This window comes from Platichthys flesus, chromosome 18, assembly GCF_949316205.1.
Source record: "Platichthys flesus chromosome 18, fPlaFle2.1, whole genome shotgun sequence".
NCBI classification, from domain to species: Eukaryota; Metazoa; Chordata; class Actinopteri; order Pleuronectiformes; family Pleuronectidae; genus Platichthys; species Platichthys flesus.
In genome coordinates this window covers 13578794-13604318 of record NC_084962.1, presented here as the reverse complement: position 1 = coordinate 13604318, position 25525 = coordinate 13578794, and the positions used below count along the sequence as shown (strand labels likewise).

The 25525-nt window shown below is 46.9% G+C and overlaps 1 protein-coding gene across 1 annotated transcript in view; it reads left to right on the top strand.

Moving 5' to 3' along the window:
* The window catches only part of sash1a (SAM and SH3 domain containing 1a), a gene marked incomplete in the record, with an annotated part of 149453 nt that overhangs the window by 106493 nt on the left and 17435 nt on the right, over positions 1-25525 (top strand). The window contains 6 exon segments of the mRNA XM_062411402.1: positions 8714-8842; positions 17531-17581; positions 17669-17718; positions 24071-24111; positions 24394-24483; positions 24577-24689. Coding sequence (XP_062267386.1) covers positions 8714-8842; positions 17531-17581; positions 17669-17718; positions 24071-24111; positions 24394-24483; positions 24577-24689 — 474 coding nt within the window.

Genomic DNA, 25525 nt, shown 5'->3' with positions numbered 1-25525 from the left:
ATTCATCGGCTGCGTGGCTGCAGAGACGTATTGGTGGACAGCCTTGTCAGCAGTAGATCAAAAAAAGTTTTACTTTCACTCAAATGAACTTCATGTGCTCCACTGGGTAATTTTAAAGTATATCTGACAATATAAAAAAGTATAAAAACATATTTTAAAGTTCATGGTAGGCACAAGAGACATGGAAATCGGTTTCAAGGAATAATTCCTGATTGAAATATTATTAATTCATGAGTGGGGTGTTGGGTGTGTGTGTGCTTGTGAGGGAGAGGGAGAGAGAGAGAGGCGGCGGGTGGAAGGAGGGGGAGGCGCAGTGTTTGGAGGATTTGCTCTGTGCTCCGGGCGTCCTCTCACTCCAAACATTTCATGGAAATAAGCAGCGCTCGCACTCTCACACTCTTCGCTCACTCATCGAGGGATTCCGACAACTTTCCAGGAACTTATTTCCCCCGTCCATTTCAACAACACAACCTCGGTGTGAGTGAGACAAGGGGGGGGAGGGCCCTTTGCTTTGTGCCCGGCCTTGGGATCTGTGCGGAGCGGACTGTTGAGCAGGGAGCACCCCGGCTGGAGGAAGTCCTCAGACGAATGACCTGTTGCGGGTCCTCACACAACTCAAGGAGGCCCCTCTTTCTCTCCTCCTGTCATCTGGGCGGTGTTTAGAATCTGAATTCAACGCACGAACCTACCGTGGGAGCTTCGTAAACATGTCGGGACGAGATTTACGCACCGAACTGCGCATCGTGCCAAGCCATGTTGGAGCGTTTCTCCGGTGCGTCAAGGGCAACTTTGTGTAGGAGCAGCCTCGGCACTTATTTACCGCCGGTGATCGGGGGCCCCTGCCTGTGGGACCGGATTCAAACCTTCCCCGCAGACTGCGTGTGACTCGGAACGCAAACTACTCGCGGCAGCATGGAGGGTGACCAGGGGACCGGGTCGCCTCCGGATGAGCCGCGGGCGGAGTGCGCCGCTGCGTCGGACAGCTTTTCCCAAATGTGGACGGATGTTATGGGGATGCTGGTAAGTTTTGGGGGGTGGTGGTGGTGAGGGGGAGGGGTGACACGCTGACAGACTCGCAACTAACCGAGAGTTTTCACCCTCATCCTCGAAGTTGACACCGATTTGTCTGTGGAGTGGTTGTGTAGTGGACCAGTGGGCGCATGGAAATCACGCCTCTAAACAACAGCCGGAGCGCGTCCTTATAGACTCACGCTCCTCGGGCTGCAGCACTTGACATGTGTTCCGGGGGATTCGTGTGATCAGGGTTGATGCTGCTTGTGAGCCGTTGGGACCTTGATGCAGAAAACAAAACAAAACACAGGGGGATCGAGTGAGAAGTTGGTATGTAATACACCGAACGATTAACCTCGTGTACTTTTTGTGCATATGTTTTGGTTTGTTACCACGTTTCCTGCAGCTGCTGAGCATTCGGTGCACATCCACACTGCTTTGTTTCCTGTGGATGAGGTCACCTGGGCTTTACTCAGCCACAGGTTCAGATTGTTCCTCTGGTTTCAACTTGGATCTTTTGGTAAATGCACTTTAAAGAACTTACAAATTGAGGTGCCAATCCTGCACATTTGGATTTCCTGGAGTCCACAACAAAGGTTCTTGGATCAGTTATGGTTATTAGGGTTAATATTTAACTTTGAGTTATTCAGGATTTTAATACTGTAAGATATTATATTAGTTTTATTGCTCCTCTTCATCATCTGACATTATGAGCAGTCGGTTTTCTTTGTAAACTGCTGTTGTTTCAATCTAAAGAGTCAGATTTGGCCTCACGTGTTGGATCCTTTAACTGTTTGTGTAACTTTGGAGATGCTGTGTATTGGAACTCCACACATTAGTTCTGCAACTCTGCTCTTTTGTTTGGCAAACAAAAGCAGCCTTGGTTTTTTTTTTTTTAACAGGCCATTGGATCTGATTGATCTGCCGACCAAATGTGTTGCAGTCACTTCCAGTCTGCTAAAAAGACGGAGGTGTTAATTTGGTTTGGTCTGGCACTGAAGATGTGAATGGTCTGTAAATGTGTGTGTGGGAGGGGTGGGGGGGATGCTGCCCTCTGACACTGGGTGGGAGATCTGGCTCCCAGCCTCGTATTTTACCTGGATTTATTGCTCTGTCTGCAAAGTCTGGGCTCATCAATAAAGCCTCTCCTCTTGAGCTGAATCATAAACGCGACATTTGAACAGGCATGTGTCCCCCAAAAATATGCCTGAAGTCACCTGTTGTTGTTGACATCCAAATGATTTGTCTTAATGTAAACTGATCAGGGAAGCTGTAACCATCCCAGCCTGAAAACATTGTGGATCATCCTCTGACGTTGTTTTTTTAAATCCCTGTCTGTCGTGCCAGCAGACATGGCGCTCTCTCACATTATTCAGAAATCCGTGACCTCAGCTTGTGTTGGAAGCTCGCTCCTCGTGCAGGATCGCTTTACACGTTTGTGCCTTCAATTCGTGGGAAGGCTTAACTGTGACCACCATCCAAACCATACAGATACACTAGAGGTGGGAATGCAAAGACCTTAATTTGGTTTTCTTTGGCTGCCTCGGAGCCAGCGTCCTTAAAAAGTTCAACAGGTCAGTTTTCTCTTGTGAAGGTGAATGCGGCGACTTCACGTAAATGTTGCAGTTTATGACAACTCGTCAATCATTAATCTCTTCCAGTTTCTTTCCTTATGATCAGGAGTCATCAATTGTAATGCCTGCCTCATTTATAAAGGGGAATTCTGTCTGGTTATCTTGAAATGCTTTGAAGTGATAAAGTGCTCCCATCGTTAAGTGCCATGTGAGACAATTGTTCTTATCACAATCACCACCATATCTCCCCGATAGCAAACTGGATCTGCTATATATAACCAATGGTCTCTGACTTTCAATGGCTTTTGTTTTTGCTTGTGAGTCCATTTGGGACCGAATGCCCTTTTAAATCTCAGTTTGCCCCCGAGCCCTCTGACGCAACCGAATTCACTGTTGCAAATGTGTTTTGTCTTGGCTCCCCACATGTGAGAACAGGTCTACATACTTGCACAGATGGACATCATCCCACCTGATAAGGATCTGGTCATCGTGTTGACTCTACTCGGTCTCTAACCTATATGTTTCAGCAGCCGTACTCTTAAAGCTCAAGCGACATCGTAGATGGGAACTGAAACGATCGCATAATGGCGTCTGCATTTCAACCTTGAAAATTCGTTTTCGTTGACTGTAAATGAAAGTTCCCTGCAGTCTGCAGTATTTTGCGGAGGGGCCCCCGTCTTTGAGGTTAACCATACACAGCAGCCCTGTTGTGGAATGTGTTTAATAAGAATGCCCAAGTAAGCCAGTCATTTATTTGTGGTGGAAGCAAAGTAAATAGCCTCTCAGCTAATTAAGAGTCAAAGGTAGGTTTAGAACTCCATGGCACAGGAGCGGCAGCTGTTCAAAGTGGTTGGACTAAGAGATGTCTGAATGGGGATTTGCCTTGAATTCCACTCCATTACTGAGGCTTTCCTCTCTCAGATCTGAACTTTTGCTGAATGTTTAATGTAGCTACAATAGGACTACCTCAATGGAAAACTCAAAATTCAATATCAGCCTATAGTGAACAATATTTTTGAGGCCTGCATCTGTAAAGATCCCTGAAAAAAATCCATTCTAATTCATCTTCACTGCCCTTCCTGTCCTTATATCTGGAATAACTGATTTATTTCTCAGAGGACAAACGCAGCCCAGTTCCTCCGACGTGTCTTCAACCAGGACGAGCTTCTTATCGCGCCTTCTCCCAGCGTAGATGATCTGATCCCAGACCTGGACAGCTGACAATCATCCATTATTCCCCCTGTGGTTCTCTGAAGGAAACGTCTCATCTAGTTTTTTTTTTGTTTTTAAATAGAAATATTCAATTTGCCTGCTGGGGATCTGCTTCTGTTTGAAGAGTTTTGTTTCACACAGCGTGGGTGGGAGTTTGTCCATTTTGGAAAACACTGATTATGTACTAGACGTTGCTTCGTCTCCCAACCCAAGAGTTGGATCCTGATCTCAAGACTTGATTGTTGATTGGGTCTGGGAAACATATGGTTAGATGATGTGCTGAACATAACACTTCATACAGAGTGGCTGCATATGCTTCAGTCCTTCTCTGCCAATCCATGGTTAGCCAGGCCACTTCATATCTTTGCCAGATAACGGTGGATCATAGCCTAATTTTGTCTATTGTTGCAAGGTCTTACTCATCTCTCTTCTTTGCTTCCATGCCCTGGCTGGTCTCATCATTGGGGTCACACAGAGATCTGGCAGGTTTCCTCTGCTGGGGTGGCAGAGCACTGTTCTGCTCAAGCCGCGGATATCCTCAGGAAGCGCTCTGAAAGGGTTGGGCTGCGGCCCCTGGTCTTATCCTTCCTCAACAGTCTTCCCCCTTTGGCTCTCTTAGCCGACACTCACATCTTTTAGTCAGACTTTCGTTGGCTCTGTGCTTCGTGGAATTTTCCATTGTAGTACCGTCAGTCTTTTTGAGAATTACCGCAGCTGGGTAACTCAACATGATCAATGTGCAGCCATTTATCTCATACCTGAGTTCTTTCACCTTTCTCCTCTAGTCCGTGTAAATTTCCAGCCGGGCATAAAAGATGCGCTCCCTTACCATTCCAGGAAAATCTTTAAGGAACTGGACCTGGGTGGAGTGAAGGGTCAATTACTTGCATTGATGTTTTACTTTTATGATGAGGCGATCTCCAGTGGGTTGGATTTAATCTGGTGTCTCCAGGTAATTCCCTTCTTGACAAAACACTAGTCCAGCGTAACACAATACGAGCCGGTTTGTGGCAATTTCAACCTGCCGCTTCAGTCCTGAGGTTTTTCGCAGCAAATGAAAGTGATCATACTACAGACATTCTAACGTTACATCAGATGCATGGCCCTATTGTAAAATGTTGTCATTGTTCTTTCCTCGAGAGAATGAGTAGTCACAAGGCCGGCCCTGTAACAATAGTTAACGCTATTCATCCCGTATGTAACTGAGCCCCAGTATGATGAACGGCGCAGTCAGGAATGTGAACCTAGAAGTAAGATCACAGCAAACCCATTAGGCCCCGAGCTAATGGCTTTCAGCCTTTTTCTAATGTATTTCTGTACGTTTTTTAATAAACAGACCTTTTCTTTCAAACATGACGTGGAAAACATGAATTGAGTGTAATTTGATTAAGAGATTAGCTTCTGCGCCTCGCCAGTGATTCAGTGAAGTATGCGAGCAGACCCAATTTATCAGGGCCGTGCTTGCTCGCAGTGGAATATTTAACAAGACATTGCTTAAGTAGTGGGCCACTCAGAGATTTCATAACTTAAAGTATATCAAACAAGACTTTAGTATTTATTAAAGTCTTTATTTTTGTAAAGATGATAAACCTTAGGATATACGTCCAACAGATTTTCTTGACTGGCTTCACTAAAACAAAGAACGTATGGTCCCAGCTTATAAATCCAGTACATTAACTAATACATAAGCACGTTCAGATCAATGAGCAGCACCCTGAGATGGGCAGTTCTCTTTTTCTCTGCTTTCAATGCCTGAAAATTGTTTGAACACATTTAATAATCTGTCAAGTTAAATTATATAACAGTCGATATGATGATTATTACCTTGTACATTTACTTTGGAAGGCATTAGATATAAACGTTTTAACTCGTAGCACAGTATGTCCTCTGAGATAAATTGAGTGAAACCACAGTATTAAGAATGCCAGGAATGTCATGCTAATTGATTAAGTGAGGAAAGGCTGCTGGAACTTTATCCTGTTTCCATCCTCACGCAGGCAGCTATACTGCCTTTTGCAAGCATGTACATTTATATGTCATTATTAAGGATGAGAATATTTTTTCAGAGGAGATGGAGGATTAACTTTAGTTTCATTCTGGCATGGCTGCGAAATATCTCCTGTCCTCTGAGCCAATCTAGGATCAGCCTTGTATAAATCAGTATTGGCCTATATCAGTTTCTCTGTCCTGAGTCGTACAGAAGTGTCGACGTTTTCTTCCTTGACACATTTCCGCTGCACATTGGGAGTAGCCATCTTCATGTGCACTCATTTATCGTAAATACACACACACACACACCGTTGCACATTCTTGCAGGGGTGTTGTGTATTCGAATCACCATTGTTGCTATTGTTCCAGTCCAAATGGGGAGTTGGCCTCGCTCACGTCCAGGGTGGAGTGACTGTTACATCAGCTGCACCAGTGTTAGTTTCCATTGCAGACCTCCATGCAACCAGATGCTCTGTATTGCTGCTTCTTTTTCTCGGTAAAGTGGATTTAAAGCGGTATTTACAGAGCGATAATGTATTTAAAGGCTATTGGTTAGTGCTTACACACACCAGCCTATATGGATTTTAGGTCAATTAAGCTGGGGTGGATTTAATACTTGTGCATCGAATCACTCCTCCCAATGTTATCTCTTCTCAGCCTCCAGATGTTTTGTCCTTCTTTCACCTCACAGCTGCTGCAGTCTCTAGCCCACAAATCATCCCTTGTCCAGCCTCCACTGCCCCCCCGCCCCCCTCTCTCCCACCCCTGCCCACATTTCTGAACTGGATGTGTGGACCTCTGTCAGATCCCTGCACACTCTTCCACCTTCACTCCCACGTTGACAGAATCCCTCAGAAATGTGGACTAAGAGCCGTTGACATTCACAGTCGATCCAGCATCCTCAGCAAACTTTCACTTTTCCTTTTAACTCTTTCCCTGCCGTCACTCGGAGGCATTTGCACTATGTATTTCACGTGCTGTCTCACAGTGGATGTACATACGCTGATCATCTGCAGGATCACTTTACTGTGGTGGTGGAGGAGGTGGGGTTGGAGCTTCAGCTGTGTTGTTCTCCCCCATGAGCTAATGTCACTGGAGAATTGGAGGAATCTCAGTTATCTGCGCACACACATGAAGCTTTGTGCTCACGTGCACGGATGCAGTCACAGACACGACATCCATCTGAAAACACTTGTGGCTTTACCTGTTGACAGCTGAGGTTTATATCGAATGTTCCCCCTGGGAGGCAGGAAGGTTGATTTATGGATTCTGCTGATGCATCCCGACATATCTATCACTGTTAACACACACGAGAGCTGGTGTAATCCCGGGACAGGGTTCAATCTTATCTACCGGATGTCAGCAGGATCGTGGCATGTTTGTGGTGATTAACACATCTTGGGTTTTTGTAATCAGAGCGTGTTTTCAGTCAATGTGAGGAATGTAGGTGAAAGCATGTGTGTGCTCACAAAGTGTTCCCACCGGGAATCCCTGTCATCTCAAACCATATGTCTGGCCGGAGCAAGATTTCTCAAGTAATCAGTGGGAGGACGGATCTCGGCCAGCCGATCTGGACTTCTGAGACAGACCATGTGTGTTTGTTGGTGATGTTCATCCCACAGTTAATAATCACAGTTTCAGAACTCCTCTGAGCTGGGGTATATAGACCTAGCTTGTTTCAGTTTGTTTTGGTCCGATGCTTTTGAAATCCCCTGCATCCACGCATGCGTGTGCATGCTAATGCGTGTTGTCCCGGACTAGACACAGATCTCTGAAGAAAGCCCTATGCCCCTGTGTGTGTGTGTGTGTGTGTGTGGCACTCACAAACACACACAGTGATCCATTCATCTGTGGCCTGGCACCCAGATAGGGGGTCCAGTTGAGGAGGACAGGGACTGAGAGAGACTGTTCGGACCCTGCACAGTGACTCCATGCTAGCTGTCTGCCTGGCACAGATTAGATCAACACTGATGAATATTCAGCGGTCGGACTTCACTGCCAGAATGGCCTCCTGTCACTTCACACATATGACTCGACTAGACAGCCTTCAGAAAGTCTGAAGGAGTCATTTCAGTTTTCCATTTTTCCACAAGACAAATTTTTTCATATTTCTAAAGTGGAACAGAGACTGATGTAAAAGGATCTGATCCCAACTAACTTAAATAATCCTGCTCCATGAAACGAGGCCTGAATGTTTGCTGACTCGTTTCCATGTAGTCATGACACTATTAATGTGTCGAGAGGTAACGCAGAGGCCGATCCCTGAGCATTATACTCAAAGGGTATCCGATAGGTGACCCATTACTGTTTGTCGCACAGTTTCCTCCCTGAATCCTAAACACAAATCTTCAGACAAAGACAGGAACTGTGCTGATCTAAACTGCGGCAACCCGGAAGAGTGTGTTTGGTTTGGAGTCCGGTGGAACGTCTGAAGAGGTAAAGGGCATCTCAGATATGAGCCTAGGCGTAGACAGAACCTCAGAACAAACCACGGTTTCGCTATCTCCCTCACTCGCTGAATGAGTGAGATGATAACAATCAATTTACGTTCCAAACACACAGACCTTTTATTGAGGGGTATTTTTAGGTTTTTGCGTTTGTGTTGAAAATGTAAGCTGATCAGGGAGTGGGAACAACACATGCCTGCAAATGTGTGTGTGTTTTGCATTTGTTGAAGGTCAACTAAATAAAAATGTATTTGGAAAATGATTTGTGAGTAACAGCTAAGATGAAGAAACGCGTGCTTGTCACTATAAGGTGTGAACTTGTTCAGGCTTTTTCCGTCTCTGTGGCACAGATTTAGTTTTGAAGTATAAAGTTGTTGAACAAGTCCAAATGGAGATTTTGCATCAACATCTTTTATCTACTTTCTCAGGATGTTGTCGGTCCCTGGCTGACCTTTTCCCTCTCTCTTCCTTTCTCTCCAGGATGGTTCTCTGGGCAACATAGATGACCTTGCACAAGAGTACTCTGAGTACTACAACACCTGCTTCGGTGACGTCAGCGATCGTGTGGAGGAGCTGCGCAAACGACGAGTTTCCCAAGAGCTCGACATGGTAAACGCATGCTCTCACACACACACACACACACACACACACACTTTCTCACACACACTACAACAACCACACCACCCTTTCTCCCTCATTCCTCAGCCCACAGGCCCGCAGATTGCTTCAAGCATTTCTTTGCAAATCCGTTAATAACGACCCTAAAAACCCTCTTTTCGAGAACCGTGTAATTTCCACAGTCTTAACCAGCAACCTGGCACAGAAGAAAATTGCAACAGAAGGAATATGAATGTGTGCTAAGGTTTAAAGGTTCAGTGTGAAGGATTTCGGTTGCATGCAGTGGTGCGGGCGCCAACTGTAAAACCCCCTCACCTCGCCTCACCCTCCCCTTCACCGTGTGCAGGACAACCCATGATTGGTCTTCTGGTAACATCAAAACGGGAAAGGTCTTCTTCTGTTTGCAGCCGGTGTTTGGTGTTTCAGTTCTGAGAGCACAACATGTCAGACTGAGAGGAAGAGGACCCACTCTCAATTTAATGCAAAGGTCTTTTCTTTTTCAAGCTTACGAAAACAGATCTCAGTGTCAGAGACTGGACCTTTCTAAGACTTTCACCAAAGGCAGGACACATTCTCCGGATGTGAACGCGGTGTTGTTGTGGAGGCTCCTGGGGGAGTTTCGGGGGGTCCTTTTCATAAGGATGTAGGCAAGTGGGGCACCCCCTTTGGTTGCCAAGCTGCAGGCAAACGTTTGAAGGAATGCTGCTGGTGCTGCCACTGAAGGCCAACATACAAAACCAGAGCGAGTGCCGAGTGCTATGCTAACCTCATATGATTTATTCATGGCGAATTGAAGTTGTTTAAAGCATTTAGAAAACAAATAAATGCAAACCAATAACCTCCTCGCAACCCTTTTCCCATTGAAGCTCCAAATTTTGCTCACATTGATATCAGGTTACCTCGGCTCTTCTTCATTTAGCCTCAAAAATGTCCTTATTTCTGTCTGTCATTACTGGTTTTCCAGTTTAGCTGCAGGCCTCCTCTGGTTGAAGACAGGCCATATGGTTTTGGTTGGGCTGACAGGTACAGCTCGGGTCGATAGCTGATTTATTCTTCCCTTTCCTCTAATAACTGCAGACGACAGACATCCTGTTCTCACAGCTCTTAGGAAAAGGGCTGTAGAACGGTATAGATGCATTTCTACGTCAAATCATAGGTTAAACATTTTCTCTGTGTGGCTGCAGACTTCGATCTTTTCTGTTTCCCATCACATGAGTTGTCCAGTAACAATCCTCAGGAAGTCCTGAGGGGATAAAACAGGGGAAGAGGAAGCAGCGAAAGAGCTGAGTGGGCCCTGAGCCTGAAGCCCGGCACATAGGAGGAGGATAAGGATGTGAACCGAGGAAGACGGAGGGAGGAGGATGAGGGGAATGAAGAGGAGAAGTGGTGGTGGGTGGGGGGGAAATGTGTGAGAGCCTGCAGCTGTCCCACCAGTCTGCAAGGTTTGGCACCAACAGAAAGAAGGGAGAGGTGGAAAAAGACACGAAGGGAAGGAATATAGGTCAGACAACACCTTAGTGAGAGCTCTCAGAAGCGCAGCATCAACCCACGCTGTGTGGAGCGAACTTTGCCTCAAATTTCGATTCAGTACCTTCTCTAAATTTAGGTTTTGGGAACATTCAAGTCTACTGCAGCCTCTTTCCCTACCAAATCTCTTAACTCGGCCAGCATCGTTCCTTTAGTTTGATTTTCTTTCCACCAGAATCGATGTCGTCATAGTTTCAAAGGCTGTGGCACAGTATCTGTGAAGCTAGATTTGAAAATAAAGGGAATTTTTTACACTGGAGGAGACGGGGAGAGAGACAGGCAGAGGCTCAGATGAGCAGACAGCGGGATGAACACCCCAGTCAGAAAGAGCGGCGAATGGCTATGGCAGCTTGTGAAGTGTGTCCAGAAATCTGTGGCTGCAAGGCAGCGCCATGCAGCCGTCTCTCCGAGGGCCAATAGAAAAATGGTACGAGAAAGTCACAATGTCTGAGAGGCACGTTAACGGCGAGACTTGAGTCAAGTGGCCCTCCTTAGGGACGTGGCCTTCAGGGAGAGACCTGTCACTTTTAAAGGGTACAGGATGGTGGCGAAGCAATCAGGCCTCCGCAAGAACAACTCCCTCTCCGGTCATTGTATCTTTTTTTTTGGTCTCTATAAAAATGTCCCAGTTAATCCGGATCAGCTCTGGTCAGCATGGTCATACGGGTCTGAGGTCAAAGTTCAGCCCAACTTTGACCTTTCCTGGCTTCACACTCAAACGTTAAGAAGAGGCAGAGGTTGAAATCAAGGAGGTCACAGGGCGAGGGCAAACACATACGAGAGGAGTGCAAGGTTCACGTTTGATGACTTTTAGGACTTAACTTTGCAAGCTGATAATCAAATTTGGCAGTTTAGTGTCCAGGGTCACTAGAGAGAAAGGAGGAGAGCTCTTATTAAGCGTTCTCAGACTCGGCAAGTGAACTGAGAGGCGGTGGACTATGGGCAGTAAAGGTCTCTGGTTCGTCTCTGGTTTGACTCCACGGAGAAACAACAAAAAGACGAACCTGGATTGATCTGTCCAAAAATCCCATGCACAACATATCTAGCAGCTCTCGGTCAACGTCTCTCCTCTCTGTCTATGTTGTGGTTAAATGTGAAGCTCTCCCAATAAGTAACTGACGACAGAGGCTCTCTGAGAGATGACCGTCGACGTACCCGCTTCCTGTTTGGTCTCCGCTCGGTCATATCTATACATCTTCGTGTTGGCTTTATGAGTAGCAGGGAAACAAGGGGTTGAACCAACATCCTCCCTTTTGGGAATGTGACCTATGGGTTAGCGTTGCCATGCGCAGTTTCCCAGCGCCTCTACGGACAACAAGCGAGATGGCTCTCGCTGGCATGCTGGTTTGGTGATGCACATGGCTTACTGTTGGAAGTGACAGGAAGTATTGAAGAGGAGCAATGAGTTCGGCAACTTCGACAGATTCAAGTGACGGGTCAGTGAAGGGTCACAAGAGTAAAGATTACCCTTAAGCCCCAGCTATGAAATATCCTTTTAGCAGGTTTATCTTCTGGACAATTGATGATTTGATTGCTGTCAATTTAAGTTGTATAAATAAGTGTATAATCCTTGTTTCTTCCACCTATTTAACAAATAACGAAGACATCAAGCATGACGTGAGTCTGTTTACAAGCATATCATTTAATTTCCACACATAATTACTTACAGAGCTTATAAATGTTTTCCAAGTTCCTCTCGATATCCTTTTCAGCCTTTCAAAAACGTTTATGAGACGCTTGTCTTTTAAAGAAAATACTTTTGTTCTATCTGCGCTCGTCGTGCTTTTAAATCCTTTAATTTGGAATAGGTGTATCAGGTCAGGCAAAACTTTAAGCATTTCTCATTGAGCTATGAAGATGACGCGCTGTACCAGGCTCAAACGTTCCCTTATGAATAATTATCTGAGAAATCAACAAAGATGTTTAAGTGAAAAAATTGTAGATTTTGTGTAATCCTGCGAGCACGATAACCTCCTTGGTGAAGGTAATAAAAGCTCAACTGAAATTTAACCCGCTGAAGTGACTAAAACACTCCATCAGATCTACATTAACTTACTGTAACCATGATGTATTTTTACTGCTGATGTGACTGTCTTTACAGCTGAACGTCCAAATAGACTCAGAAGTCAGATGAGGGATCTGCAGACATGCAGAGACTGGTTGGTGGATAATTGTGCATCGCCAAGGGGGGAAAACATCAAACCAGATGTTATCGTCTCTTTCAAACCGTTGTGGTTAAACAAATGAAGTACATTGCAATAGATATGCATCATTTTGGAATTTGTGCTTGTAAGAGGATCAATTTAACACATTTCTACATGCTGTGAATCATAATGAGACATTGCAACATTAATCGCTGTTAATATCCTTCAGGGTAATTTTAAGAATGTGGGCAATAAACAGTCGGTGAAGATTAAACCCTTTTACCCAAACCCCTCGGCCACTGTTGACTTCTTAATTGAAATACTTGAGAGGGCGAGCGGCCTCAGCTGGTGTCACGTCGACCCGCTCCCCTCCGGAATGCTCTGTTATGGTTTTCTAGCTGAGTGGCTCGACAGGCGGGGTCAAGACGCATGTACAGACTCGTGTTTTGTTTTGCCACGAGGTGAGGACCAGTGTGTGGCTGATGTGCTGACGCCTGCATGAAAGCTCTCCCGTCAAAGTGGGCCAGTTCAGCTGGGTTAAAACTACAGTGCAGAAGAAAGACAAGAGAAGTTGTGAATTCCGCTGATTATTTATTCTTCGGGGCTTTGCTTAGAAATGTCGCAAGTCAACAGCAGGGCGTGTTGCTAAAAGATTACTTTCAAGTGATGTGTGCATAGCCCCGTTATTGGCATAACCCTTCTGGAAAGCAAGTGGTATATTTGTAATTGTACTGTATGATTTATTAGTCTGTATTTGGATCCCGGCTGTCATTGGAATTTGTAATAAGTTTGGTATTTGTCTTGAAATACCGAAACAATAATGATCCACAAGGCCCAGGAATGCTCCGCACTGTAGGCACGCAGGCCTGCTGCGCTGCAAGAATACACACGCACACAAAAACACACACACGCACTCACACACGCACTCACTCTCTAAACTTCTGGAAAGGAAGTGGATAGAGGTGTGACTGATGGTTTTCTGTCTCTCGTAAATGAATTTAAACATGGAGCAGCTCAGATGTGACACCGACAGACTGGTTTACGCGGCCCACTGAGATAATTAATATAACCGTGTTTGCGTGTGCGTGTAATCATAAGCGAATGCATTCCGATCTTGCCAGAAGATCTTCGAAAATGAGCCAGCCCTGCAGGATTGCATGCGGCCCTACCGGTCCCACAGCTAACGTATTTTTCATGCATTCCAGTTGGTGCCCGTCCCTCACCATGTGCAGTCCCACCTAGCGAAAACTCGCCCACCCAGTTTTATTCAACCATTCCAGTTGGCATAAATCCACTAAGCCACCTGGACTCCGGTTCTGCCGCATACATGCCTACGTTTGCCTCTGAGGTTGGCAGTAGCTTTGCTGTGGGAACTCATGTCTGTGGTGGGCCCTGCAGTCGTGTTTGGACCGAATGCTGCTATTCAGCACTTGTGTGTATTTCCATCCTTTCCCTCTCATTAACAGAATCTGCTCCTGCAGCAGCAAAACAGAATTTAGCTGTAGTTTCTGGGTTAATGATGGAGAGCAATGCAGTGATTAGACTTAGTCACTTTCTCCTGAGTGTGTTTGTGGGTGTTTGAGTGTGTCCTGTTGGGCCGATTCAGTTTCCCTGTCGGCCCACATCGTGATCCTCATTGGCCGGATCTCTCTCTTGTATGCGCCTTTACTGACTTCTTTTATTTTAACTCAATTCAGTCAAGCTTAAATAATCAAGAGTTGTGCGTGCGAGTTTGCATCGAACTCACACTCATATCTACACACTGTGAAGATTATGCACAAACAAACCCTTTGGACATTTCGAGGAAAAGCACATGCACGCGCCTACATGCCAATTCAGGGTAACTGGGGCAGTATCTCAAGTTGATGCTTGCAAGTTCATGTAAAGGATAGCATAGTCCCTGTGGGAGTGTGAGAACTGAGGTTTTCACACACACTACCCCTTCCCCCAAAAATGTGCATTGATCAGATATTCTCTTTCAGAAACTGTGGCAAGTCTTCCACCGTATTCGTCTGCTTCCCCATTAGCGGTGCACAACTCTGAGAGAATGTCCCCATGTTTACCCTGGGAAGCTTTTACAAAACTGTCCTCCCCGCATATCTGCAGTGTCAGGAGAACGGGATGAAGCGCCTGTTTGCTTTTCACGGATCCTCTCCTTGTCTTTTCTCGCCATCTCGCTGCCTCTTACCATGTCGGAGATGACTCGCTCACACGGCGGTTAAGGGGAAGCTGAGGAGGAGTTGGAGGAACAGAGAGCTGCTTTGTATCGGCCCCTTTGAGGCTCTATCTGTGGAAGTGGAGGAGAGCTTTGTGTGTGTGTTTGTGTGTGTAGGTGCTCATTAGTTTGGGTACCTGCCTTTGGTGGCATGTTTGTGCCCATATCAGGGTCCGTTTGTGTGTTGTGTGATTTGACAGTGTGGCTGTGTGTTTTTTAAAATGAATTACACCCAGTTGACTACCATCTGGTCTGACATACCGACTGTATCAAAGAGGATGTGATAGCAGAACTGCCACTACCTCTGTGAAAGTATGCACAAGCATGCGAGCACACATGTTGCTCATTGTGCGTCCCCTTCTTTATGTGTTTTCCAGCACGCCCACGTCATTGGGCACAATGCAGTTGTCTGACGGCTGCCGAAGCTGTGCCTCTCTAAAGGATATCTATTTGTCTTGCATAAGCTCTGCCTCTGCCAAACAAAAGGCACACCGGCCTGTCCCAGATTTTCCTTGTGCACAGCCGGCGCAATGTGATGAGAACAAACACTGCACGGCTGCACGCCTGTTGGTTTAAGCTTTTATGACCTTAGACAGGTACCTGCTCTCTGACTTATGGGAATCCCTGTATTCCCGGGGATGGACGGATTCTATTGGGCCCTTCCTGCATGGCCTGATTTACTCCCCCATCCAAAGAAAAACTTCCTGACATGTGCGTCTGCCTGCTTGATCGCTGTAACAGACAAATAGATGAGCAGGCAAATGAACTAGGAGGACAAGCAGTGCTGAAGTTAACATTAAAGTCCGCCAGTCTGTCTCGCTAACACCTTCGCACTCTGTCTTCAGGTGATTACAGCTGTGATAAGTGGAGGGTTCAGGCCAATTTTGAGGCTTTTAGCCATCCTCAGCACTTCTCTGCTCATTTGACCCGCAGGCTCCAGGCTCTTCAAGAGCTCTTAAAGGAGGGTATGTCACTCCTGACCAAGTCCTTAAAGTATTACTCATGCTTAGTGTGCAAGGGCGTGGAAGCATCGTGCTCCCTACCCCAAAGCTGTGCCACAGAAGAAAAACAAGGTCAAACGTGAGGTCGCTCTGATTAGAAGGAAGCATGATGTGATGGAGGAGTCATGCATTCGACTTCCTGCGACTGTTGTTTTGCGATCTATTATCTGGGTGTGCAGAGCAAGAGGATGATGCATCTTTAAGTTTCCTATTCCTGCTTTTCAGTTGGGGGGAAACTCCAGATTCCATTTGTCTTTTGCTTTGTGACGGCAACAAAAAGTCTCATCGACTGTTTTCAGGAATGTAGCATTCGTCATCTTGCTTCCTTTGTCAGCCTCATACCAGGGACGGTTTTGTCTTAATCTCCTTGCTCAAAAGAATCTGCCAGAGAAACAAAGAACAAGAGTCCAATCCTTCTTTGAACACATACGACAAATGATGACACACATTTACCGATGTAGATATAGTCAGAGACAATGCATCATGAGGTCAAGAGGTTTCCCCTAATTATTCTCCTTCCATTATAACATTTCAAAGTCAGACCGAAAGTGAAATAAGGAACTTGTGTTCAGGGGATTTCTCTTCTCTTTTGTGAATCTCAACAACACCATAGCATTGACCCTTTAATATTGGAAAACAAATGGATCATTACAAAGAGTATCACTTTAACTAAAAGCATTTGTTGGTGAATTTGATCTTAGCTCATTGCCTGGCCGTGGATACAGAGAGTAGAGACGCACATTTCTCATTGTGTACTGAGGTTAATCAAAATGAACAACGCTGACATAATGGCAATCTGAAAGTCATGGAAACATGAAAAATCTGCTCTCTTCCCTGAAGCAATGTGCTGAACCCATCTGTTTCCATGGTCCCACTGTATGAGACACAGGCACAAGGAGTTAGGTAACTTCCTCCACCAGCGAATCAAAAGGCACACCAGCGAGAAGCCCTGTGGTCGAGCAGTCCCTCAGAGCTCCTCATTGGCTTTTAACGATCACATGCTGCAGGTCGAAATCCAAGACGCAGACTTGCTGTGATTCTCCTCTCGTCTCGTCTGTCTGCAGAAGCCTGTGGTTTCAGGTACATCTGTGTCTGGATATGTCATGATGAGGACACCTGCTTTAGACATACTGTCTCATACGGACGCCACGACTAGTGAGCGAGGCTGTAGTGGGGTTATTTTCCACTGGTTTTGTACAGGACAGTTCCGGGCACACCACTTTCTCCGGCCATTTACGTCAGTCAGATGAGGTGTGTTGTGTTTTGAAGATGTTGTGTTAACCAGCTGGTGATATCGCGTGCTGAGGGAGGTGCACACCAGCACCATTGTAATCACGCGGTGGAATTCTCGATGACGTGGGCACTTTTTTGTCGGGCTCCACTCGGCTGCACCCCCGCCCATCTGCATTCTATAACAGTTCAAACGAGTCTGGCAGGTTTTCGATACCTGGAGCGAGTCGTGACTTGTCGATGGGAGGGCGCACACACACACGCACACACACACGCACACACACACGTGCCAGTGTTTGTTGTCATGACTAGCGGGTGTGTCTGCATGAACTTGACCGGAGAACGTCTTTCCCACATGAGGGCATTGTCAAACACAGCGCCCACTCTTTCTATAGTCAACTGACCTTTCCTCTCCACATGCACTTGTTTCTACTTGTTTAACCTTTCTAGGCCTCTCTTGTTTTGTCCTTTGCTTTTCATGTCCCTGTGTTATTATGTGACTCTGACACCCGACCTTCTTTCTTCTCTCTTTCTTTCTTCCCTCCCCGACATTCTTTTCCAGGAGAAACAGGACTCGAGCAGCACGTCCCTGCAGCTCCGTAATGAAATCCAGGTAGGCAGAGACATTAAGTTCTGGAGGTGAACACATGCTTTGGCTAAAGACTTCAGTCTAACATCTGTCTTCTTCTCTCGTCCTCAGGAATCATTAGGCTTCAGCAGTGAGGTGTCGACTCCTGAAACAGACAGAAAGTAAGTTCTCTTTTCCTCCCCCCAGTTCATTACTGTTACACGTGATGGTAGCCAGTATGGAAGCATGAAATGTGCGCGGATTGAAACCTGTGTCTGTTCCATGTCAACACAACGTGCAACACAGGCCGGTGTCTGGATCTCATCACACCGTTTACACGCCTCATGCATCGCACTCAGCCTGTCTGTCTGTACGTCTGCACCTAAAGATGGAAACGGAGCCGCACGCTCATCCAGATGCAGCTCGTGAGGCTGATAGATCTCGTACCTGACAGCTTGTGCAAAAGGTCGCCCAGCGGGGGTGCAGAGGTCGCCTCCCCAAGTGGAAACCTCTGAGCTCATAGATGAGCGTGGTGATCGGCGCAGGGTTTACCGACCTGAAACCCAAATGAGAATTTTAATATATTGTTACAGTTAATACGCTGGGAAACTGAATATATAAACAGAATAGGAGGGAATTTAAATAAAAAATACATCAAATTAAGAGGTTTACACTTTAAATTAGTTTGACATTTTGTGTAATTTCCTAATTTGCTTTTACATATAAACATCAAATGACTCATGTACGAAGATATGATGTTAAATCATCAGCCAGTTAGCTTAATTATCTAGAAATGTTGCTTTAAGGTAACAACCCAAAACAGCTTCTTACTAATGCATTGCACACTTCCACCCTCGATCCTTTCCATTTATGCACTGCTGCAATCATTTGTAAGAGAAATTGCAATGGCGGTAATGATGAAATGGATGAAACGGCATCTAATGAATGTTAAGATGAAAGTTAGCTGGATATGAACTGCCAACATTTAGAGATATAAAACATATGAGCAGAGAAAAACCACAGACTGCTTCCTCAGACCGACCTGCTCCGTCCAGCAGCCGTCCTCTGGCCGTCCACGCTTCCTTCCTGCCTTTGTGTCCTATCGGGGGAGAGGGGGAGAGGGGGAGTCGGAGAGAGGGTGATCAGCAGAGGATTACAGCAAAGAATCATGAATGAAAGAGCAGGATGGAGCTGGGCAAGGGTGGGGTTCCTTTTCACTGGTTCCTGTAACACAAAGTGTCTGTGTGTGCTCACATTTTGTGTGCATTGAACTTCTCCCATCATATAACCACAGTGAGATCCCCGTTTTAAGTTTGAAACAATCCATATTCATTGCACTCGCACACGTTTAGCTGCTTTACAGTCGCTGGGTTTGCTTGGTTTGTGTTGGGAAAAGTCAAGAATATTCAATTGTTTGCTCGCAGCCAGATGACGACTGGAGAATAAGATGCAACCAGTTACTTGGCGGCGATTAGTGGAAATGGGAGCCCTGGTGGAACCCCCGATCACATGTTCGCCAGGGCCCAAGTCGAAATAAATCTTATCTCAATCTTTCTTCATTTTCTGACTTTGTTCGGCTCCGTCACCTACGCGTGACCCCCCGCAGTGGAAATTGTCATGTTCACGGCTGAGGAAGCACATACCACAGACGTGATCTCTCCTCCTATGGCTGCATGCGTCACACAGACAGATGCTGAGGATGATGGGAACCAGATGTCCGATTTTTCTGGAATGACGTCTCTCTGCTGTTCGAGGAGAGGCCCAGAAACAGCCCCCGACTGTACTCTTCTCTCCCCCCCCCCCCCCCCCCCTTCCTCAAAAGTATACAGACTTTATCTGCCACGAGTCTTCAGCTGGTCTTGAATCTAACTCGACATGCACCCCTCTCTTCACCTCTGCCACTTTGACTCATCCCTCTTGCGTTTCAGTCTCTCTGCTTACGAAGCCCCAAGCCCCATCTCGAGTGTGAAAGTCGGGGGGGGGGGGGAGGCGCTCTGTATCATCTTTATCGAATTAACCTCATTTTTAAAAAAATAGTTTTTCTGCTCGAGGACAAAGTCTCCCCCGTCCCGCCCCTCAGGACCTTTCTTTCTTTTCATCGTAATCCATCCGTCACTGCCAGTCCTCGCATTCACCCCATGTTCTGCACTCTGTTACACAGCCTATTGTGCACTTTCCACTGCGGTGAATGGGTTCCAGGTAGAATGATTTATCATGCACAGGCAGGCTGATGGACAAGCCCCCCCCCCCCCCCCCACACACACACACACACACCTCCCTTCCCATTCCTCAGACACATTCCTCGCGGCAGCACAATGCATAAACCCTCGCACGCACAGACACGGATACCCCCATCATCACCTCTCCGCGGGGACAAAAGCACCCAGAGGAGATTACCCAGACTTCAGCTGGGGGCTGTGCCACCCTCTCGTCGGTTTGTCGGCGGGAGGCGGGCACAGCTCCCACAATCCCCGGCATGCAAGCGATGATGACAGGGCACTCCCAGAGGGCTGGGGGGGGGGGGGGGGGCTTAAGGCCAGGGACTTCCTGTTTTTGGAAGCTGATTGCTTGGTGGGCATTGTTGCGGAGAGGGGACCTCATGCTTATCGGGGACGTTAACAGCGGCGGTAAATGGAACCTGATGAAAAGCGTACGTGCGCACAGAAGCGAGACGCCGCGGCTCCCCCGACTCTGACGGGGGTCTGAACGAGAGGCATTTGTGCAACGGCATGTGGAATCCAAAGGTTACGCAACTAATAATCAGATGGAAACGTAAGCCGTGCCATGTGAAGAACAGAACAACACTAGCATGCTGGGAAACTAAAGGAGCTTGTCAGCGTATTTATTCACTTGTGGTTGAGGATTGCAGCACATTCATGGAACCGCTGTTTGCTACAGAGACAGTTGCTCCGCAGTGTAAATATTCCCACACTTACAATGCACTCAAATTATATTGAGTTTTTTCAATTTGTGCATTCTGTGGGTTTGATTTTCTATTATACCGGCACACGACCTTCAGGCTTCCTCTTCCCTGCGACCTCCAACCTCTTCCATGACCCCCCCCCCCCCCCCCCCCCGAAAAGGTTGTCCCTCTGCTCTTCCTGCACTGTCGCACGGGGTCGCCGCCTCTCATTGTCTGGACCAGGGCACCGGAGACCCCCCCCCCCCCCTGCTCCAGGTGGCCCGGCATTGCACCCACGCTAAAGACACAGAGTCACCATACATGTGTGCTTTGTTGTGATTTATGCTGAACACGGCAAAAACGCACAGCTGTGTGTCCCGACGTGCTGCGTGCTGGTTTATCAGCTTTCCTGGTCACACAGGAAAGGAGTTGTCTCAAACCTGTGATTCATTAGATAAGTGTCCACGTCAAGGGGTTAACCGTGCTGTCCGCCCTCTGTGTCCGCTGAGAGCCGCTCACATGTAGAGTACATACCCATGGTTCTGTTCATACTAAGATGAGGTTCCCCCTCAATCCATGCATGGGCTCCCGACCCTACGTTCCATTACATTAAAGTAGGTGGATGTATTGAGCCTGGAGCATGTGCAGGCGACACGCACATTCAGAGCGGTCACACACTTTGGACTGCACCCTCATATGGGTCTTGCATCAGGATGACCATAAAAGACCTCGGTGGACTGGGAAACTATGAATTTCTCTTAATTGTCAGTTATTTATCGTCATTCAGTTTTTTTGTATTCTGTGTTTCTTTAAACTTGTGCATATTTTTCCCAAACGATTACTCTCAGATTCACGTCTCTGCGGTCGTGAATCGTCAGCCTAGAGCGTTAACGCTTCTCTCAGCTTAATTATTTTGGAAATGAGTAATGCTTCACATCCCACTCTCGTGAAGAACACTGTCAGACACATCAGTCTCACTCACACTTCCATGTTTGACTCAATCCAGACTCTCGAACGCTTCCAGCATGTTCATTTTCAAAGTGCAGCGGAATCACGGGGGGGGGGGGCAAACTTTCACCTACACTGCATAGGGTCGGCCAGCGTTAAGACACTGTATGTTATAATAGGCCTTGAATAGAGAGGCTAGCTTATGCTAATGAGATGAGAGCAGTTAAATGTCGCACGCTCAATGCAAGGAGCCGAATCGAAATTGAAAGGCATGCCGAAGATTTAAGGTTAAACCAATTAAGATGCCTCGCCGCACAATGCCTGGACCGACCCGCTCTTTGAAACGCATTCAGACTCTTCAAAAATGTGCGAGCGTGCAGATGTGTGTGTGTGTGATAGAGAGACAGAGAGAGAGAGAGAGAGAGAGCGCATGTGGGAGGTTAATTTATAGAGCCTGGAGGAGGAGGGAGGCGGGGGGAAGCAGCACTGCCACTGAAAAGCTTCTATTGAGTGGGTTCTGTTAGCATTAGCTTTGGCCTTAGCCTATCTAAGAGAGAAGGGGAGGGTGGGGGGGGGAGAGAAGGGGGGGGGTGGGGGGGGGGAGCAGGGGGACAAACCATACAGGCCTCCATTCAATTAGCATCTCATTATGTTGCCATGGCAGCCGGGCTTTAAGCCGCGCTGAGATTTCCCATCGCACCGAGAGTCGGCCGCCGTGTTTGAACGACCACATGTGCACACGTACAGTACACACACACACACACACACACACACACACACACACACACACACACACATACACACACAGGAGAAGCCGGTGAGCTGTTCATCTTGTTACGAACCCATCACACACTTTCCCATCGCTCCCGTGTACGATAATCGTTCAAACCACAAGTGCAAGTAAGAGACGGCACAGCTCTATCGAGATTCACTCAGCATGTCTCTGAAGGATTCAGCCGGGACAAATTTGCTCCTCTGATCTCTCCCCTTCACCCCCCCCCCCCCCCCCCCCCCGGATGTATTCTCCTTATTATTGAAAGGATGAAAAAAGGTTAGCGTGCCGCTCGCTGTCCCACGCACACAATAACACACCTGTAGGGCGTCATCCACATAATCCGTCCTGAGGCTTCACTTCCCCTTCGCCCTCTCACTCAGCCCATTCAAACCCAACCTGAAGACAAAGTCCCCTCTGTGAACTTTTCAGCAGCCTCGTCTGAACATGAACCACAGGGCCGATTTCCCCCCCACTCCTCCCCGACCGTTCTCTTTTTTTTTTTTTAAATGCATGAAGAAGACGGCTTTTAGACGATGTGGTTTCTCGTCATCGGCAGCAGATCAAAGCAGAGTCAGACTGCGAGACTTGCTAGAGAATTGAGTGAGGCTGCCGGTGCTGCTATGAGTCTCTGATCGGAGGCCGAGCGCGGGGTCATGTGGCGGGAGAGGCGGTGGTCTAGTGGCAGTTTAGTGTCCAGGGTCACTAGAGAGAAAGGAGGAGAGCTCTTATTAAGCGTTCTCAGACTCAGCAAGTGAACTGAGAGGCGGTGGACTAGTGGAACTAGCAGAAACTTGGACTATGGGCAGAGAAGGTCTCTGGTTCGACTCCACGGAGAAACAACAAAAAGAAGAACCTGGACTGATCTGTCCAAAAATCCAAGAGTCTCCCTACCCTGTCTAGTGCCCCTGAGCAAGGCACCTTACTCCCCCAACATCTGCTCCCCGGGAGCCGTACATGGTCGCTCACTGCTCTGTGTGTCCTGCACCAGATGGGTCAAAAGCAGAGGTTAAATTTCCCTACCTGCATGAGTGTGCCTTTGCATGTCTGTGCATCTGTTTGGGACGAATAAATGGGTCTTAATCTTAAAACAAGGAGCGTTTTCATATTGTTGCTGTCCCCCTCGTTTGTTCTGGTTATTTAAGAAGGTGCATGGACATGTCAGAGATTTCGTTCCACTCAGTTATTTTCCATCTCTCTCTCTCTCTCTCTCTCTGATTCCCGCTCTCCCTCTTCTCTCTCCGTCCTCCTCGTGACTGTCTGTCCTGTGGAGGGACGTGGAAACACAAACAGGCTGAGTCTGCCCTGTGGTTTTTTTCCTCTCCTTGCTCTCTCTCTCTCTCTCTCTCTCTCTCTCTCTCTCTCTCTCTCTCTCTCTCTCTCTCTCTCTCTCTCTCTCTCTCTCTCTCTCTCTCTCTCTCTCCCTCTTCTGTTCTTCTCATCCTCAGTTCCATACTTTCCATCCTCGCTGTGATGCCCAGTTCACTTTCACTTGACTGACCGCTCCTTGTCTTCTTCATGTTGACCTTACTCCTCTCTTCACAGATCCTTAAACACTCTGTATTACCACAGTCCTCATCTCCTCTCGTTCCTCTCCTTTCCTCATCTCCTCCTCTCTTCTTCTCTCCTCTCTCCCCTCTGCTTTCCCCCCTTTCCTTTACTCTCATCTCCTTCCTCCCCTATCCTCTCCTCTCCTCTCCCTCTCAAGCCTCAGGAGCCTGGTTCGCTCTCACTAAAGTGCCACCACTGACCCCCAGTGGTGAACAGACAAACTGTGCAATTCCTTTTTATCTTCTACCAAACATAGTTCATAAAACAGAGACACACTGGGCTTTATAATAAGTCGTGAGCACATGAATGTATATCTGCATTTTTCTCAATCCCTTTCTTTCTTCTCCTCTTTTTGTTCCAGAATGTCGCTGCACAAGTCCAGCTCTGAAGATGGATCTGCAGGTAAACTGACTTTTATAACTTCTGCTGTTTTATAATGTTCACTAAAAAATGTGAATTATCATTTATTGGTTCTTGGGGAGGGATTAATCATGTTTGCGATGGTCGTTCTTTATATTTGAAAGAAATGTAATATATGCAGATGCGGTCATATAGAAAATATAACCTGCTAAATATAAATGTATTGATCTTGCTTATCACAAACGTTCCTGTGGCTTTACTATGTGATTCTTGGTGTGTCGTTGTGTGTTTTCTCCAATGTGACCGATGCTTCCCTCCCTTAAGGCAAATGGGACAACAAGAAGAAGAACAAATCTTTTTGGCAGAACTTCCGCAAGTCTCCGCATAAACCCAGCATGCGACAGACGTCCAAAGGTTTGTGTGTGTCCAACAGTTCTTCCGCTCCCCTCCACGAATAGATGGCACCTCGTATTTGACCTCCTGCTCTTTGCTCTCCGCCTCCACCAGGAGAGGACATCGGCTACGTGGCCAGCGAGATCACCATGAGCGACGAGGAGCGGATCCAGCTGATGATGATGGTGAAAGAGAAGATGATCACCGTGGAAGAGGCCCTAGCTCGGGTAGGAAGACGCCACCGACCTCCCGCCCCTCATCTGTTGCTCCTTCCTCCCACATGCCGGGGCCCCCTACTCCTCCTCCTCCTCCTCCTCCTCCTTCCCTCAACAACTCCCAGATCCCCTCACCTCCTCCTGGATTACTCTCCTGCCTTTTCCCTCCTTCTGCTCCATTCTCCCACCCTTTAGCACTGGTTTACTAAAATGACTCACTTTTACTAACCCCTACACCGCCCTGCATTTTAATCCTGAATCGTCATATTTACACACACACACACACACACACACACTGGGGATTGCGGGGTGTGGGCTCTCAGAGTGTGTGTGTTGATCAGTGTTTACTGGTGGGGTTGATGGTTGTAGTAACTCCATAGCTCCATCTGTTGGGGTGACACACTGGTGCATTGTGGTTTTTCTCTCTAGGTTGACGTGGTGGATAATTATTTGGCTTTTCCTGAAATTTTTCTTTCTTATCTTTCTGACCCTCAATCAATTTCTGGTGATTTTTTTCCTTCTTTCTTTCGTTCTTCATCTCCTTTCCTTCTCTCCTGTCAATCAGCTTTTCTAATGCCTTGCTCATGGGTAGTGTGACCGTCCAGCAGCATCTCGGCACTGGATGATTCTCCACAAGGCGGATCTAAAAATGATTTTCTCTCAAACGATGGCTTTTGATCTCAGCTTCTCTCTCTAGTGATTCAAACCCAATCAAACCAATCAATCAATCAATCAATCAATCACTGATGGACAGATATTTGTTGTGCTCGTCTGTATCACTGATCAATATCATCATATTGAGTTTATTTTCATAGTCAATACAGTGATGTGTAGTATGTGTCCAGGGA